Here is a 19124-nt window from a genome sequence, read left to right on the forward strand (position 1 = left end):
AACTGCCACTATAAGTACAACGAGCCACATAAAAATGATTTTGCAAAGATTTTGTTTACGTAACATGATTTTATGAGATGAGGTTGCTTTTTTGTCCAATAAAATGTTCCTCCCCCTAAACTCTCTGATTAACAAAAGCAAGTAGCAAATTATGGTTCACAGCTGGGATAAATGAAAGGCTAGATCATTATACCAAAATTTCAGCAGCCGTTACCAGTGAAATTTTGCAGTTCTCGATACCAATTTATATACCACTTCAAAAACATGCTAATATGGTATTGTGCTACTGAACACTCCTTTAACATATATAAAAAATGACATTTCAATTTAAATAATTAATTACACAAATGCACGTTCTCAACTGTTTCGCAATTTCTTCAATGTCAGACGTCTAGCTTTTATTTTGAATCAAGTTTTATATTGACAGAAGCTTCACACCTCCGAATAATCAGTTCACTACATGGCCCAGTGTGATCATTAAAGCACAAATGCTATGATTTAGTTATATAAATGTATAGTCTACTTGTGCTGCTTGCCTCACAGTGGATGAGTAAAACACAACCAGCGCACATGATTCTCAATGTCTCTCGAGTTTCCAGTGTATGAACACATGTACTTTAAAGCATGCAGCTCACACAGACTACGATTGCAGCCTTTCCCAGTTTAATAATCACACTAAGACATATCAAATTATAATCAAATTATAATTTGATTTGATAGTGCATTATTTTTTTTCTCAAATATGTCAAAATCGTGTGTGAGCATTTGTAAGCCGTCATCTGTCAGTCAGACAGCATGTGGATTTCAAATTGATTTGGTGATCGGTACTAACTATGCTGCAGAAACACTGGTATTTTTTTATTTTAGTATCGATTTGGTTCTTTTGACATCCCTACAAAAGGCTATTGGCTATTTAAAAAAAGGATAAGTCCCTCGATATGTCTCGACCCAGCTTCCTGTTTCAATAGGAAATACATCAGCACAGGAACAAAAAAACTGCCCTTGTCAAGTGATTTCATGTGGTTTTATCAATAATTTGCATTTTTTATCATTACATTTTTCCACCTATATTGTCCACAAATAATGTTAGTAAAGTCATAATTTAGTTTTTCATGACAGTTATTTCCATATTTTAGTTATTTTACATAATTTAGCACTGATTGTAGGCTATCTATCCTACGTCCTTTGTACAGTATACTTCGTGTGACTGGCTGGGGCAAGTTTCTAAATACAGAACAGAAGTGCAAATGAGGACAGTTGTCATACACTATTAATGTATTCATCCATCTGATGCCATAAAGTTGTGAATGTATGGAACAATCCATTTCTGTAGCTTAGTTTCAATAAATGGTCTTTCTGGACTGGGAAGTAATTTTGAGGTCTGAAAGTTTGAGTATGTTTTAATGTAAATTAAACTAAATGTAATTCCTCATTATAGAAACATTTGAAATTCACCCTCTACTTCATGCTTGCATACCCCCTCACTCCCCATGTTGATATTGGTCATTGAGCTGCCAATCTCTGTTTGTTTTGGAGTCAGGCCCCTCTGGATGTGTTTTACTGATTTTTATATGCCTATTAATCTGTTTGTAGTGTTTGTGAGGGCTTTCCAAAATCACTTGTCTCCAAATTCTGCTCCTGGTGGCTGAGCACACATCTGTTCCTTATGCAAACACTGTTAACGCTGAACTCCCACTTCCTTAATGGGCTTGTGTATGCTCACATGGCTGTTTTTATAATATGTGAGCATGGTGTAGAGATGTTGTTTGTCTATTTCAGCTGTGCTATATTAGAGGTGACTGGATCAATGTTACTGGCATATCAGTGTGATGAAGAGAACTCATGTAAGGAAATCAGTGGCACTCTATGGTGTCATCGACTGTAAAGTCTGTGTTACTTTACTGCTGGAGGTCAACAACTGTCTGTATTGTTGGTTGTAGTAGCTTGTCCTACTTCTGGATGTCCTAATGGGCTCATAGCTTTTTAAAATCTGGTCAAAAATGTGTTGCATTGTTGGTAAAAATAATATTTAATTTTTTTATGATGAATCAATTGACTTGCTGCTAAAAATGAACATTTTGACTCTATCAATTGACTCGCATCAGTTTTACTGCTTTACTGCTAGCGGTGCTTTGACCTCCACATAAAAAGGGTTGCAGATAGCGTCACAGGCTACATCTACATTATTCCAGATACATTTGAAAATGCAGTTTTCATTTGAAAACGCTCTCCGTCCACATTAGCGTTTTCAAGCGTTTTCCAAAAGTTGCTTGTCCACACTGAAACGTATGAAAACGCTTAAATCATGTTACTACCCATGTGGAAAATCCCCGTTGCATGTACGGTCTGATGCTATCAAAGTGAGTATCAAGTACAACAGCGCCACTGTAAACACAGTCCGCTATCTTGATTGTTTTGGTTGGATAGATAACATGACTGTGTCACATGACTATAAATACATCATCATTTTCAGACATATCCGTTTTCACAGTCCACACTACAATGCGAAAAAAGCATTTGTAGTACGTTTTCAAAATTTGTGTGGACAATGCAACAGAAAGGCAGCAGCAAACAGTCAAAAGTTTAGCAACACACAGGGTCAAAGTTGAAACTGTTTCAACTTTTGAGTGCTGCGTTGACAACACTTGACCGGCTTGCAACATAGCACTGCCTTTACAACAAATCTAGAGATCTGACAAATTTGTCGTAAACGTGCAAATTTCCCACTTACTATTTTCACATGCAAATGATATTGTGATTCACCAGAAACGTTTGCCAGATATTTGCGCTTCACTGGTAGTAGTGAATCTGCAGCAAACCTTTGATGACAATGAAGAGTTTGCAGCAAGGCTTATTTGCATGTGAAAATAGTGAATGGCAAATCTGTGGTAACTTTGCTAGAACTCTTGATTTTTGTGAGGGTGGGGATAACGTGATTGCTGCCACTTCTCTCCATAGAGTTCAGTGCGTTGCAATATTGCTGCAGCTCATGGAAGGGCCTTAGACTCTATACGTACAGTACACAAGTGCATGAATGCAAACATTTGTTCATGTACAAGCTTTGGCATTTACCGCTATTCATAATGCAACGTAATGCAAATACATATTGCATTGATGCAAGGAGCATCAATATTGTGTGAATATTAGCATAAAATACTTCTATGGCAAGTTTTCCCTTTGTGGAAAATTATCTTGTCTATGGCTGTGGAAGTTTGTAAAAAAATTTTGCTGAGAAAGTTACCGTATTTGCCTGGATATAAAATTGCACCTGAATATAAGACACATCTGATCAAAATGGCTCTGTAAAGAGAGAGAAAAAACACAAATAATTTGCACCTTTGTTTAAGTCGCACTGATAGTCTTGACAGAGGTTGCATGTTGCCAGCATTATGGTATGGCAGAAACATCTGGCTCACATGCAGATATGCATATTTAGCAATAGTTATCACATTTGCATTTGAATGAACAATCTTATATTTCTTAACAAATTTTAAATGGATGTCCAATTATCCTAAGAACTGAAACTTTTGGCAGTTTAACAATGGAAGAATAAAAACATGGCTAACACACCTATTGTGCTGCCAGGGAATCCAAATAAGTTTTGTTTAGAAAAATCAACATATCTACATGGGCATGGGTCATTATGGTATGGAGCCAGATGACGGCAAGTCTGGGAACCCACTCCGAAGGCACTGACGTCAGACCGCGCATTGCACACCCATCTCCTAAGCAATATAAGATCAGTGGGGAGCTGTACACATAAACTCTTAGATGTACTGTAGAGGCTTGCAGATGTTTGTTTTTATATGGTACTGTACTCGTACTACTACTAAACTTTAAAATCCTATTTTACAGTTTGCATCAGAACATGTCGTCTTCACAGAAGAAATGGTCCCATGCTTCATATTTCCTTGTCATTCAGACTGAGGGGAAGACAGTGGTTTACGTGTTAACAGTGCCCTTGTGTGTACAAAACATGCCTTACATGTTCAAACTATCAAATTAGCTCTCTGTTCAATTTTTAACTGATAGTATTAGTCGAACAAATTGTCAATGCCAGTTAATGGGTTAATCGGTTAACCGTCTACATCCCTAGCACAGACATTTAAAGGTAACTCTTTCGCCCCTATAAGTAGTAAGGATTGTTACTGCCATTGTAGCCCAAGAGTGCACATTAAGTATGTTCAACGGGGCCGCGGGCCCTTGCACTGTGCTGGCCAAGCATTAGTATCTTCTTATGTGCGTAAAATATATATTTAATAATACAACCTACAAACATTTAACAATGTTTTATGACCTTTATGTCACAGTCGTGAAATACCAAATTGCTCTGCCGAAGATTCGATGGGTTAACACAGACAAGATATTTGTTTTGGAAATAACACTGAGGGCTGTTTGCAGTTGCAGTCAAAAAATCTCAAGTGCTCAGTCACCATTGGGGATTGCCACAGATGAGTTTACAGACCACATATCTTTGAGTCCCCATTGTCTCCCACACAAAGTGTGGGTGTTTATTTTTTCGGCAAAGCACGTTCTTTCTTTAGGGAAGCTGCTGAGTTACTCTGGGGAAATATTTTACCAGCAATCTCCAGCTTCGGCAAGATGCATTAAACGCCTATTGTGTTCTCACCAGACTGAGCCATTTTACACCAGCCTCACACCCACAGGCAACAGATCTGCGTTTTTGTGTTTGTGTGTGTGTGTATCAGTCTTACACACATACTACACTCACTCTCTTTTCCCCATCAGCTTCATTCCCTCGCATCAACCCTCCAATTTTTCCCTCCATCACTTTAGTGACGTTCAGCATTGGGCCGTAACGTTAAACAAAAACAGAGGACCAAATCGACAGCAGGAGAAAGGGAAACGGGGGGGGGGGAGTAAATGAGTGAGTGAATGAAAGGGTTGAAAGGGAAATCAGTAAAGGGTTATAGAGTCAGTGTTGGGGATGCTACTTAAGTTTGTTTGTTTGCAACCTACTGCTTGAAAACTGAGTTACACAAAAAGCTACAAATAAAAAGTAACAAAATACATTAAACCACTTAAAGGGGGCAAAAGAGCGCAACAGTGCCCACCCACTGTTTCAGCCATCTGGGTTCGGGAAGTATTTTTCCCATTCATTTTTTGAATAGGCTTCTCATATATACTTCTCCAGTATAAAATTCTTGATTTTAGGTTGTTGATTATAAGTATAGAAATAATATATTTGACATTTATTGCAACATTTTCCAATCTGTACAAATATATAAGTAGTTTAAGGGTGAAAAGTGATGGGGTCGATTACGCCATTCACAGGGCCTCATGCATGTGGGCGGTCGCTCTAAGGCAAGTTTTACAGGCTTGGTGAGACTGTCCATGTTGCCGACTGTAGCGCAATGACGTAGTGGGTTTAATCTACTACGTAGCCGATTTCCATGACGTACTGGATGTTTAAATGAGCATGCACACAGCTACATTGTATTAGATTCTCTTTACAATATTATATTATTTAGTGTTGTCAGTACAACATATAGCCTATACACATTTTTGTTTGACAGGTTATATTAGTGGCTAACTAAAAGTTGGTATTTTAACTACTGCCGGTAGACATCTTAATTGTTTAAATTCATCCATTTAACAAATGTTATTTTCTCTATAGCAGCTTTAAAGTTTGGTGTTTATTTTAAATACTGATATATGCATTGTTTTGTATTTTACTCCATGAAACAGCTCTAATAAACCATTGCAGGATACAAAAAGATAAATAAATAATAATAATAATAATAATGTCATATTTTATAACAATATACAGTATGCATTGTCCATAATCACATAACTTAATTTTGCTGTACAAAATGTATGGTTATGGGCTGTAAATATCTATCTGTAACTCTATTATTATTCTCTTGTCTTATAGAGTAGTTATTTCACAGATATATAGAAGCAGTAATTGGCGTGTAATAATCATTAATGTATGAATCAAATAAAGGCTGTATATTTCTCTGTCACTCTGGGATATATACATGACAGAGTATAAGACATGTTAATGAAAAAATCAAATGATAAAAAAAAGAATACTGCATTTGATCTTGAAACAGAATCAAACGAATAAAAAAAAAAGAATTATAATAGTCATCATCCATCTCTCTCTTTTTATTTACACATAAAACTACAAACTGTACAAGCTCAATAAAATGTTTGCATTAAAAATATCCAGTATATCATATCTCAGAACAATTTAAATCCATTAAAACATGGATTGTATCCATTACATTATGTATGTCCATGATGTAGTAGATCAAATCCACTATGACATCAGGCTACAGTCTGCAGTAAGGACCTCTTGGGCTTGGTTGGCAGCGGTTCTCTGATTGGTGACACTTTATCTGCTGGATCATGGGTAATGTAGTTTTTTTTTTGTTTTTTTTTACCAGGAATTCCGAAACATTATTTTTAAACAAGTTTTAATAACTTGGACTGATGGCTTCAACAGAAGCATATGCCATCAGTAAACAACCTTGCAGTGCTGTCTTTAAAGATTTATAAGTTATTGTTGTAAATCAATTCATCTTTGGAATAAAAAATTGGATTTTTACTTCTGGAACCAGACTGTTGCACACTACATCTTTATTAATGTACTATAATTTACTATATACTATGTCTTTATTTATGTAATTCTAAATCATATCAATTGTTAGATGATATAATTTATAATTTAAGCAGAACCGTATTTTTCTGGCACAGACACAATAAGGGTTTTTGAAATAATGAATAACATCGATTAGGGTGATAACATTCAATTTTATCAGATACATGTATATACCTTAGTCAAAAAACATAATGATGAATAGCTGCATTTAGCTATATGATTTTCTATTGGAAAAAAAAAACTTATATTCTTGCTTTGGTGAATTGTTTTGAATCAAACTGTCAATCAAATTTTTAGAATGAATCAGACTTTCCACCACTACTTATTAGAAAGACATACTGTGACGTGATTTAGAAGGGCAAGGAGGAGGCGAGAACCGGCTTGTCAATATAAATTATATTATAATGATGAAACTAAACAAACGTTACAAAACACACACATGACGGACATGTCCATAAACGATCTCTCTCTCCCGCACCACCACCCGCAATTGGCCTTTATCCCTCTCAGAGGCTTAATTAGCCTGATAAGGGACCAGGTGTGTATGATCACGAACCGCCCCGCCCTCCGCCCTGCCACACATACATTCAAGGATTTTTTCTTAACTAAGGGTTGTCAAGTGACAAAAATCTAATTATTAATTGTAATCAAATTAATAACATGATATGCTGAATGATTCATCAAATTTATTGCATGTTATTAATATTTGCAGATAAAGGCCCCCAAATTAAAATAATCTAAAATATACAATTATTAAACAATTATAATGAAATTTAAATAATTATAATATACTTAAATATAATAATTCATATAATTAAAATGCATTACATTGATGTTGCAGAGGAGTAAAGCATTGATTAGACAATTCAAAAGTGACTTTAGAAGGTATATTGTATATTTTTCCATAACACTAAACATAATCCGATCATTGACCTAAAGTCCACAGCAATCCATTTTCAATTTAATTTGTCAATCTGGCGTAGATAGACTTATTATAAGGTCTTCTCTAAGGATGTGCTAATGAACACGTGTCAGATGGACGCTTTTGGAGCATCTCACTTCGGTTGCATCACGCCAAAAAAGCACACCGTTTTTAAGGACACTGTGTCAAGTTGAACGTAGTATGAATGTTAGAAATACACACTCCGAGACACCTGCATTTGGAGTTGCGCTCTGTCTAGCTGTGTTTAAACGCAAGAATGTGTCCTCACCTTGTTCTTTCTGCTGTCAGAAAGTGTGGTATGTCGCAAGGAGCTCTAAAATACAGTTATTTACCTGTAGAGCTGGAGCTGTGCTTACTGCCCCCAGCTGACTGGGACTCGCAAAAACATGAAGTTGAAACTTAAAGCTTGAATTGCTCCGATGGTAGGAATATTCCTTATTACGGTCCAAGGGCATGATTAATTTAGTTAATTTTGTTAAATTGGCCTATTGATTAGATAAGTTTGCTTAGTTGTAAAGTCGTGTGCATAATATTATGTCACAAAAACAGGGATGTAGCTTTTTATTACATTATACTGCTATAGTTTGTTACTGATAAATTCTTATCTATTTTCAAAACAGCTCAATCACTTTCACACTACTAAAAACATCTATTTAAATCAGTAGCCTCACTACTTTTAGTTAGTTCACAAACACTGACAAGAGTGCGTACACTGAGTGTGTCAGGGCTGTGATGTGAACGGTTTCCTCTCGGTCGGGAGGCGACATTGTGAGTGTTTGTGCTGGAGGTCAAAGAGCGGTGAAGCGAATGAGATGGCCTACAGATCTGATGAGAGACAGATTTCCTTGGAAGGAATGACAGAGCTTAATAATTCAGAGACTGATGTAATGGAGGAGAGAAAAAGAGTGACAGTATAGAGCGATAAAACGAGAGAAGGGCGATAGGTGATGGCCTGGGGTGCAATAGTGTGAAATCAGCGGTGGTTTTTTGGGGGGCAATAAGAGAGTCATATTACTCACTGCTATTACTTACACTGCTGTGTCAGAAATCCAAATAATTCTGCCATCTCAGGAAGCACACAATATTTGTGTAACATACTGTCTACTAAGATGACCTCCCCGGTTGTTTTTTGAGGTGAAAATAAGTGTTGTAGTCATAATTGCTTGGTTATGTCTAAATCTCTTTTGAATTTGTTATAAATCTTTAGACATGACATTATGGTACCTTGGACGCTTGTCTGAAAAAAGACAGAAAGTAGTTTCATACGTGAACAGCACATTTGGAACATTTACCAGTAAAGGCTACCCAATGATTCTCCTGTAATTTACATGGTTGCATGTGTGAATGGGCATCAGGGCAGCTGCCTTCAGTTTCGGTTTCATTTCGATTTCCATTAATAATCAAATGTGTGACAAGCTTTTTTGATAATAATAGGATTAAATCTAGATTTGCTGCTTAGCGTCCAATATGGCGGGCCTAGGGAAAGTCCCACCTTACAGGTTAAAGCGCCAATCCCCTTTTTGATAGTTATCTCGAGAATGTGCATGCACATTAGCTAGACTAGCCTGAAAAATTGTGTATTATATAATCATAAACCACTAAGCAAAAGTCATGCACTTGCAGTGTTGAAAGTTCATTGATTTTAACGGGACTGTTCGAGTTTTATAGCTTGCACTACATTGAGTGTAAAGTCCCATTCAGAGTCGGTACTTTTCCATGTGCATTTATAATCGAGCTCAGACAGTTCTCATCTGTCTATCCAAGTATACATGTATAATCGAATATTTGAAGAAAAGATGTCAGCTGAGGAAGTGTCGTACAGTAGGCGTTTTCTGGTTGACCTTTTGCAAAACTAGGGTTGCCAACTGTCCTGTATTAGCCGAAATGTCCGATATTGGCCGTTTAAGTATCAACTACACAAGACAGACTGTATCACACCAGATGGATGGAATGGAAACCAGATGAACTGGCACTGGACAGCAAACACAAGGAGACTAAAAGAAGGAGAGAAATCAACAGGTTAACAAGACAGGGCAGGTGTGACTAATAAACGAATAATGGGAAAACAAGGAGGTGGGGTATGATGGAAGACCGAGAGACACGTGGCGATACAGAAACAAAACAAAGCCACATGCTCTCCCAAGACAACAAAACACTCGAATGGCATGAGCGCACATCGCCAAGACAATGTGGCAAAATACGTGCATGCCAACCGACAAACAAGACGAGAGAATGCGTACCAACGCCAAACAAAGCGATGCCATGCATTCTCACAGTAAACGAAACCTGACCGTACATCGTGAGGCAAATGCCATGCGATGCATGCTACAGGCGACAGGACACATGTGCGAGAGTTCGGCAACACACACCCAACACCTCAGACCGAAGTGACCGAACCTCAGCACAACATGAAGACAGCTCACGACCCGGGTGTGCAACACAACGTGAGCGCGATGTGAGGTGTGCCCATGTTCGCGAGAGACAAACTATTGACGTGAGTGGATGCTGCCAAGATGAAATAAGCACGATTCACCTACGTCAATAACAGACAGACATAGAGCATGAGTGTCCGGATCTCGACGCAGAACGAAACCGAACTAGAGAGGAAGTCGGGATCCAGACACCATACTCCAGACATGAAACAAGACAAACAGAAGAGCGTGTGGCAGGGAATACCTCTGAAACCGTGCACTCACTCAAAGATAGACAATGAAACACAAGACAGACATGGGACGATGATGCCACGGTCCTGTCAGGCAAAAACCCAGAGTGACAGAACCGTGACAGTATCTCCAAAAATGTCTTTCGGAGGAATAAAAACAGAAAATTATGAGACAATTGTTGACATACAGAAAGAATATAGAGCTATAAAATGAATGCGGATAGTATTTTTTTCCTCAGGAATAACTATGAGAAGCAGTAGACCTCAGCAAAAATCACAATTTGCTCAATATTAACGAGATCACTTTTGTGATTTATCTTTCAGCTGGAATTTGCCAACTCACATCGCCCCTTCAAATCGCTGTCAATGTGAACACCGCTTTAGAGTGATCAAACCCAGGTTGGTCCAACTCATTATAGAGGCACAAACACACACACACCGCCTGCTCTTTTCCTCATTATGTTCAAGGATCAGGGCTTTCCATAAACCATAATACCCATAAGTCCAATTCCTTTCAAGTAAATAGCAGCATTTCCATTTTGTATGTAACAATTTTTCTATAAAATCATTAATTTCATGCACAGGGCCTAATTAGTAAGGTCTTGCCAAAGCATATGCCTTATCATAATGCAGGCAGTAAAATAGTAGCATAAAAAGTGCACGTTTGTTTGTCATATACCAATGAATAGCAACAGAGAGCCAGTGTTATTGCTCAAGTTGTACATTGAAGTGTAATAAACAGAAGTTATTCCCTTATGTTTGGAAACATATCAAGTTCATTTTAGTGCAGTTGTTACAGTCTTGAGAATGAAGGCACAGCATCACCTAGTGGTTCCTTAAATTATAGCAACACACCAAGCAACATCTCTCTGGTGGCCTTTGTTGAAGGTACAGTTTGTCCTTGAGTAGCAACACAACTGCAAAGAGTATTACATTGGACATACTTTGTACCAATACACACTTTGATACATTTTATTTAACAGATTAATTACAATTGATCATATTCATGTACACAAGAATGTATGGGTACTCCAAAACATATCAAATGTACTACCATAATAATTGTTGGATTTTTGATAGTGGCCTCTGGAATGTATTAATATAGTATGCTGCTTACAGTAAGCCAACTGAACTACAGTGAAAATTAGTAAAGTGTGATTTTACACCAGTTAATGTTTTTATAAGACAGCTTTTCTTAACTTTATCTTGGTAGATCAACATTTTTGTACAACTATACTGTAATTGCAAATACACTATCTGCTGTATCAAGGTAGGTCATAGAATGCCATGATACTATCATTGTACATATAATAAATGTTGTATTAATAAATTATGTGGTAGAAATGATGGTGATGGAAATGACTTTTTTCTGAAATACAAAGGCCGACTCCTTTCTCTTGCAAAGGCCAGTTTCAAAGCTGACATTTTATGTATCCTAAATACACACAATTAAATAATAATTTCACGCTTTTGGTGTAATTTGGCAAAATTACAGCTTGATAAAAAATTATGCTTTTAAAGGAGTTCAATGGAAAGGAGGAGGCGAGAACCGGCTTGTCAATATAAATAATATTTTAATAATAAACTTAAACAAAAGACAAACACACATGACGGACATGTCCGTAAACGAACTCTCTCTTCCGCACCACCACCACCATCAACCTCTATCCCTCTCGGAGGCTTAATTAGCCTGATAAGGGACCAGGTATGTATAATCAAAACCCGGCCCCGCCCTTCGCCCTGCCACAATGCATAATAAAAATATTCTGCTCACAAGATAAAAATTATTAACATTGAATTTTCTTTGTTTTTTCAAGCATCACTTGTTTCATAATTTATCTCAAACTCTTCACTGACACTTTTGTCAACTTGGTAAACAAATCGTATGTCTGTCTTTTTCTTATAGTATTATTATATTATTTGTGTTGTATATATGTGTATGTGTTTGTGTGTGTGTATATATATATATATATATATATATATATATATATATATATATATATATATATATATTCTGTTTGTGTTGTTTTGTTTTTCTTTTTTCATATTTAGTTAAATGTTTGTTATTGAAAAGGTGAGGTATTCAAATAAGCCATAAGGCTTTTTAACCTCTCCTTCATATCTCTTTTCTTTTCAATTTTTTTTTTTTTTTTTAGGATATGACGGTTCCGGGTACAAATCCCTCAGACTGCCGGACGGGGCCTACGCCAAAGAGAGAGACATCACCTCCCGTTTTACATCTATCAAATAAATGGCATCTCAAACTTCACTCAAGCCTGCGTGTCTTCCCGATAGAACTAACTTTACCACACTATGCAATAAGACTGGCATTTGTGTGTGGATTACCATTCAATGGTTCAATAATAAAGTAACTTTAATTATGAGTACTTTAAAATGTAAAATGTAATAAAATTTTATAAAATTTTATATAATTACAATTACTTAATTTTATTACAAAATCTAGATTACATGTAATCTGTTACTACCCAGAACTGTGCATGATCAATGGTGTAAATTCATTTTCAGTAGGACTTCGTTGTTATGTATACATCAATTATATAAAAAATGGCTTTATGGTGAAGCTACAGTATATGTTATATTCAAGTTTACATATTCTTAGACTTTATAAAACTGCTTGTAGGGGTCAAACTAGGGTGTGACCAATCAGTAAAATACAAAGGGTATGCAGATTAAAGTCTGACGGGTTTAAGGGAGTTTTAGAACATATTCCGTGGCTCCTCTAATCCCTCACTCACACCCCAGTACCACCAGTAAAGATTTGTGAGCACTTGATACTCTTTGTGTTGCCTGATGTAATCACAGCTGTAGCAAGCATGCTCTGCTGGGAAAGAGCTGATTTTCACTTCAAAATATCGCCTCCAGTTGAAGTACCGGCAGTACAGTGCTTCATGTCTGCTTAAAAGAAGAAGATACTTTGCTAGATCTCTCACAGAGGGAAAGTCATCCACATGGATAAATGCATCTCGGGGGATGAAACGCTCATAGTTCTTTCTAGATGGGCCAAGCACTATGGGCACTGCACCAAACTGTAGAGCATTGTAAAGTTTCTCGGTGATGTAGTCATTGTGCTCTGAATTCTCAAATGAAAGGTAAAATCTACAGCCAGCAATGATTTCTCGATAACTTTCCTCAGAAACAGGCTGGTTGAAGGAGCCACCAAAAGTTTGGATTTCCAGGTACCTCTGGAGCTCGACGTAGTACCTTGCCCTCCGATGGTGAAACTGAAAGTTACTGACAATCCAACACACCATTTTGTCCTTCTTTGGAGGAATGAAGTCTCTCAACTTCTGATTGGTTGGAACAACCCATCCATATGGCATTCTGATGTCTGAATCTTGCCTGTAACTGAGCGACACGTTAAACATGTTATCTATACCAGGGATTTTAGCCGTGTTTGATGGCGACTCCAAATTCATCCAAATCCATTTCTGGTGAAAAGGGCGTGGTGATTTGGGTAAATTGGACAAGTCCCAGTTAATGTCTCGGTGATGGATTAACACGCTGTCAGCTTTGCTGTATAACTCGTGATCAACAGTCAGGTGACAGCCGTCTATGTTGAACTGCAACTTGCAGATGTCTAGGTCAAATGACTGGTTAAAAGGCCACTGCCAGATGAGAATCAGTACCTCTCTTTGCTCTGGTCTGATTGGTCCAAAGTGGTGTGTCAAATAGCTGATGGATGAGCTGTCATACATGAGCAGGCATAAGATCATAAACAGGCACATTAGCAGCAAGACACCAAGCAGGGGACATCGCAGAAATCTGCCAAGTCTGCTCGACATTGTTTTACCTGCTAATAGAAACAATAAAGAAATAGTTTGCAATATTGCCCCCATGGAATTGATTTTGAGGGGTATTTTTTTGTTTTTACTTTTATGAGGGCCATTGTCAATATATCAAATCTAATTAACATTAGATGGCTACAAAATACATAGCATAATAAATACCCAACACTTCACATAAGCTACATATTCATATGAATACAGATCTCTGACAGCTACAGGTCACTACAGTGTCTGCAGTGGCACTAAACCCATATTAAACCCATCACTAGATGTGATGGGTTTAGAAGAGAATATCATTAAAAAATGTCAAATATTAGGTAACGGATAAACGGGAATACATTTTTCTTTTTTTTTCTTTTTTTTAACTTTTTTATAGTGCTTTTTTCAGGGTTCAAACCCCTCTTGACCAATGAAAATCCATAACATTTCCTTAACTTTTCTAGTTGTTTGTGATTTTTGGAAATGTATTTTTAAAATCATTTTGATTCAGCATGATTTGCTAATGAATCTTTCAGACCAATTTGTGAACCATTTCAACCAATTATATTTGCTCACAAATCGGACAGAACTATTGCTTGCGATTAAGTTTTACTCGTTTAAAGTAATTCTTAAAGAATTGACTACTAAATCTTGTTGGACAATTATTATGAAGAATTCAGCACCAGAGTTTAGACACTGCATTTTTAAGGTGCAAAGGGCTTTCATGCTTTTTATAATTATTTGCAAAAGTGTCATTACAATGTTAAGAGTCAGCACTATGGGAAACAGAAGGGTTAATCTTTAAACCAAACACATGTTCAGCAAGTGATATTATTTAACATGTCTAAATATAAGACATTCATTGTCTAATTGTTGCTGAGATGACAGCAATACTCAAGATACAATAAAGTGATTGAAAGAACAAATGCATTTTCAGTTATGATACTGATTATTAACAAAATCAAACTTTATGATTTAGCACAAATATATTTTATTACGAAAACATTATGTAAGCTGTTCACATCACATGCTGGAAATCTTAAGCATTTTCTAGTTATGACTATCGTAATGACAATTTAAGGAATAGTCATTATTTTCATTTATTTACATGTTGTTCCAAACACAAATGTTTTACATCATAAAAGTATTGTGCTCTGCTATATATTCTAGTCTTCTGAAGACATCCAATAGCTTTGTATGAGGGACAGACAAAGTCCATCTTCACTGATAATTTTCTGCTCCACCAAAGCACCGAAATCTCCTTCGTCATTGTGCTCAGATTACAAAATGGTGTGAAAAAATTATTGCAATTGCAATTGTCATTGTCACAATTTTTATTTCTTTTGAACGATTTGTAAAAATGTCTGCTTTTGTGTTAAACAGGAAATATAAAATTGGTTTGAACATTACGGTGAGTAAATGAGAATAAACTTCAGTGTCACCAAAACTTTTTATTAGAAAAAAAATTAAAATCATGCTGTGTAAGATATCTAAGGCGTCATAACTAGAAAATGTTTAAGCTTTCCAGCATGTGATGTGAACAGCTTACATAATGTTTTCGCAATGAAATATATTTGTGCTAAATCATAAAATTCATTTTCAAAAAATAAATAAACTCAAAACAAATAATTCATTGATCTCTTTGAAACATGGAAACATTTTTAACTGTTAAAATAACCTGCAACCACTCAGCACTGCCAAATAATTTACCTTCACAGACATGCATATGAGATTGTGATACGACGAGGGCTTTTCCTGTTGTCCAAGACCTGATCGGAGTCACTCTGAACTACAACTTCCTTGCCAAACTGAATATGCTCCTTTCACGCACCTCTCTTTTACATGAACATTGCCCGCATTGTTGAACATTGCCCCCTCCTAATTTATGGTGTTGTGGTAAATCTATTGCTCTATACAGAGAGTCTGCAGTCTGTGTGAAGACTAATTTTCTCTCTCTCTGGGGAACAGACTGCTATTGACTTTCCTTGATTATGACACCACAATAGTCTATTTTAATGCATACATCTTAATTGTACATCAGTGTCATAATCACAATCAAGATCGTTAAGCTTTATAGATTGGACAAGTGTCTTAAATCCTGCTCTGTAATTACTGATTCCTGATGCACCACCAGGGATTCTTGTGAGCAATTGTTAAAGTTGACTTTTGATTTGGCATTTGAATAATAATGGCATGTATATTTTTAATATTACAAACTATACTTGAATGGATGCTAGGCTCAGAGCCAGTAAGGAAAATGGCTGGATAATCAATATTAATAAACTATGTTTTATCATGTATATTTTCAGACCAGGCAAATTAGTTTAAATACCTTTGAGGACATCATTGATATATGTGGTTTTGGGCCCAGCTCTCAGCCCCGGTGTAGAGCCACCTGCAGGAAGCGGACGCAACCCATCTCACGAACCTCCTCCAGGACCCGGAAGGCTCCCAAGCGTCCCTGAGACGGGCCGCCCAGGGCACGTGATGTATATATTTCCCCCTCTGAATCCTAGATGAGTTATCAACTCAGAGAAAATAAAACTGGTAACACTTTATATCAAAGTTCTATTGGTTAACATTAATAAATGTGTTAGGTATCATGTTTAACAATCAACATTATCTTTTAACAGCATTCAATAATTGTGGTTAATGTTAATTTAAAAATCTACAATAGTTTATTTTTGTAGTTCATAATACATTAATTAATGTTAATGTACTGTCTAAAACTTGAATTGTTAAAAATGTATTAGTACTGTATATGCTATAAAGTAATTAACATTACCATGATTAATAAATGCTGTAAAGGATTGCTCTTTGTTAGTTCATGTTAACTGATGTAGTTAACTAATATTAACATATACAACCATATTGTAAATTTAAAATAAACCAAGACAAGCCCCAGGCCATGGAACTAAATACTCTTCTGGCCTCATTTTACTTGGAAAGACTGCACACCACAGCAACTCACAGATCGGGCAACCAGCTGGACCTCTTTGTTACAGGTAACTGTATCAACTCAAATATTCTTATTACTCCATTACATGTCTCTGATCACTAGGGCTGGACTGGGAAGATAAATCGGCCTGGGATTTTACATGGCAACTGGCCCAAAACTTGGAGGTCATTTCTGCATATCGTGGCGCAGTTTTTGGTCCATTCTGCATAATGCGGTGGATCATTTTAGCTTATCACAGCCCGCTCGGTTCTCACGATGGCCAGTCCGCCACTGATCGGCCCCAAAGTGCATCGGCCCACCGGGAAAATGCCCGGTATGCCAGATTACCAGTCCAGCCCTGCTGAGCACTACTTCGTTCAATTCAACATGACTCACCCATCTACATTAAAACAGACTCCCCCTTTGGTTTCCTTTCGCCGTAACCTCCGTTCTCTTTCACCCTCTCGTCTTTGCACTGCTGTCTCTACCTCTCTTCCCACACCAAATGTATTTTCCATGCTTGATTTAAACACTGCCACTAAACTTTACTTTAACAACAATGGCTGCTGGAAATGTGGCCTGTCTAGATTTGATCAAAAATTACTTTTCAAATAGTGATAGTGCTGTTTTTTACACCAGTAATCAGTACATCCTGACTATATTTTGTGATAAGTTGAATAACACTTTGGTTAATTAAAGAACAAATATCCTTCAGAAACAGCAAAATATCAACATTATTCCATTATTCTATTAGCTGCCAGTGTGTGTTTGTGTGTGTGTGTGTTTGTGTGAGCGTGTATTTATCACTTTATGGGGACCAAATGTCCCCATAAGGATAGTAAAACCCGAAATTTTTGACCTTGTGGGGACATTTTGTCGGTCCCCATGAGGAAAACAGCTTATAAATCATACTAAATTATGTTTTTTTGAAAATGTAAAAATGCAGAAAGTTTTCTGTGAGGGTTAGGTTTAGGGGTAGGGTTAGGTTTAGGGGATAGAATATAAAGTTTGTACAGTATAAAAACCATTATGTCTATGGAAAGTCCCCATAAAACATGGAAACACAACATGTGTGTGTGTGTGTGTGTGTGTGTGTGTGTGTGTGTGTGTGTGTGTGTGTGTGTGTGTGTGTGTGTGAGTGTGTGTGTGTGTGTGTGTGTGTGTGTGTGTGTGTGTGTGTATGTGTATGTGTAAATAACCTAACAATTTTGTTAGATAGACATTTTCATTCTGAACAACTACAGCATCCTCCTTCAGAGAAGTCTTACTTTCTTTTGATGACAAGAAAATACTTTGGCATTAGTGGTCAATTAATGCACGTTTTTAGTGTCCAATACTGACATCAACTTGCAATGCAATTTAAAAGCAGCAAATTATATGTACAAAAAATTACTGAAATGGTTTATTATCCATTTACAAAGCTTTCAATAGATTTGGAAAATGACAAACCTTAGTTAATTGGCCAAGTGGACTTGGTTATCGGCCGATGCTGATAATGTGAAAATGATGACTAATTATCTATTACTATATGGCATACAAGTAATTCATCCAAAAAAAAAAAAAAAAAAAAACTGATTAAAGGAAGAAAAATGATATTACAGTAAGTTCATAGTCAATACATTATTTATTTATTAATTCAAATTTGACTTGTTTTCTGAGCATTTCATTTAATTAATACAATAATCGTCCATAAAAAAATAGGAAAAGTATTACCATGTATTCCATCATTGACTGGGGTCAAATAAAAGTAATAGCTGTAGCTTCTTTTCATGACAAATCAAATCTCTAATTTTTTCATAAATTGAGTTCTTGTGCTTCTCTGGTGAACTTTTCTTTCATGGGAAATATATCAGCTCTTTTGCTCTTCTGACGAGATTCTCATTTACTATTCCTGAACAATTACTTCTAGAGACACCCTCATTTTCACTCATTTAATAATAATATTTCATTATTATTAACCATTACGACTACATTATTAATAATAATATTTATTTTGATATAGCTTACATTGATTGACAAATGTCGATTTGTAATTTTTACATACATTTTTAAGTAATTAAGAACGTTAATACATATATAAATACATGTTTAACATTTAAAATATATTTCTAAGTACATTTCAAAAAGCAGCATTTACAGTTTAAATGTCAACAACGGACTTTTATTTT

At 36.3% G+C, this 19124-nt stretch overlaps 1 protein-coding gene across 2 annotated transcripts; it reads right to left on the minus strand.

The window, feature by feature from the left end:
• Window positions 1–12261: 12261 nt before the first annotated feature.
• On the minus strand, window positions 12262–15837 carry LOC127653254 (4-galactosyl-N-acetylglucosaminide 3-alpha-L-fucosyltransferase 9-like). Of its 2 annotated transcripts, none has more exons than XM_052139878.1 (2): window positions 15729–15837; window positions 12262–14047 (listed from the first exon to the last, which is right to left on the minus strand). In XM_052139878.1, the coding sequence occupies exons 1-2, from the start codon at window positions 15742–15744 to the stop codon at window positions 12951–12953; spliced, it is 1113 nt and encodes a 370-aa protein (XP_051995838.1). In that variant the 5' UTR covers window positions 15745–15837; the 3' UTR covers window positions 12262–12950. The 2 variants fall into 2 exon arrangements, with proteins under 2 accessions (XP_051995838.1, XP_051995839.1); XM_052139879.1 differs by having other exon boundaries at window positions 12262–14044; window positions 15729–15802.
• Window positions 15838–19124: the final 3287 nt, after the last annotated feature.

Source organism: Xyrauchen texanus, chromosome 12 (genome assembly GCF_025860055.1).
Source record: "Xyrauchen texanus isolate HMW12.3.18 chromosome 12, RBS_HiC_50CHRs, whole genome shotgun sequence".
In the NCBI taxonomy this organism is placed as follows: Eukaryota; Metazoa; Chordata; class Actinopteri; order Cypriniformes; family Catostomidae; genus Xyrauchen; species Xyrauchen texanus.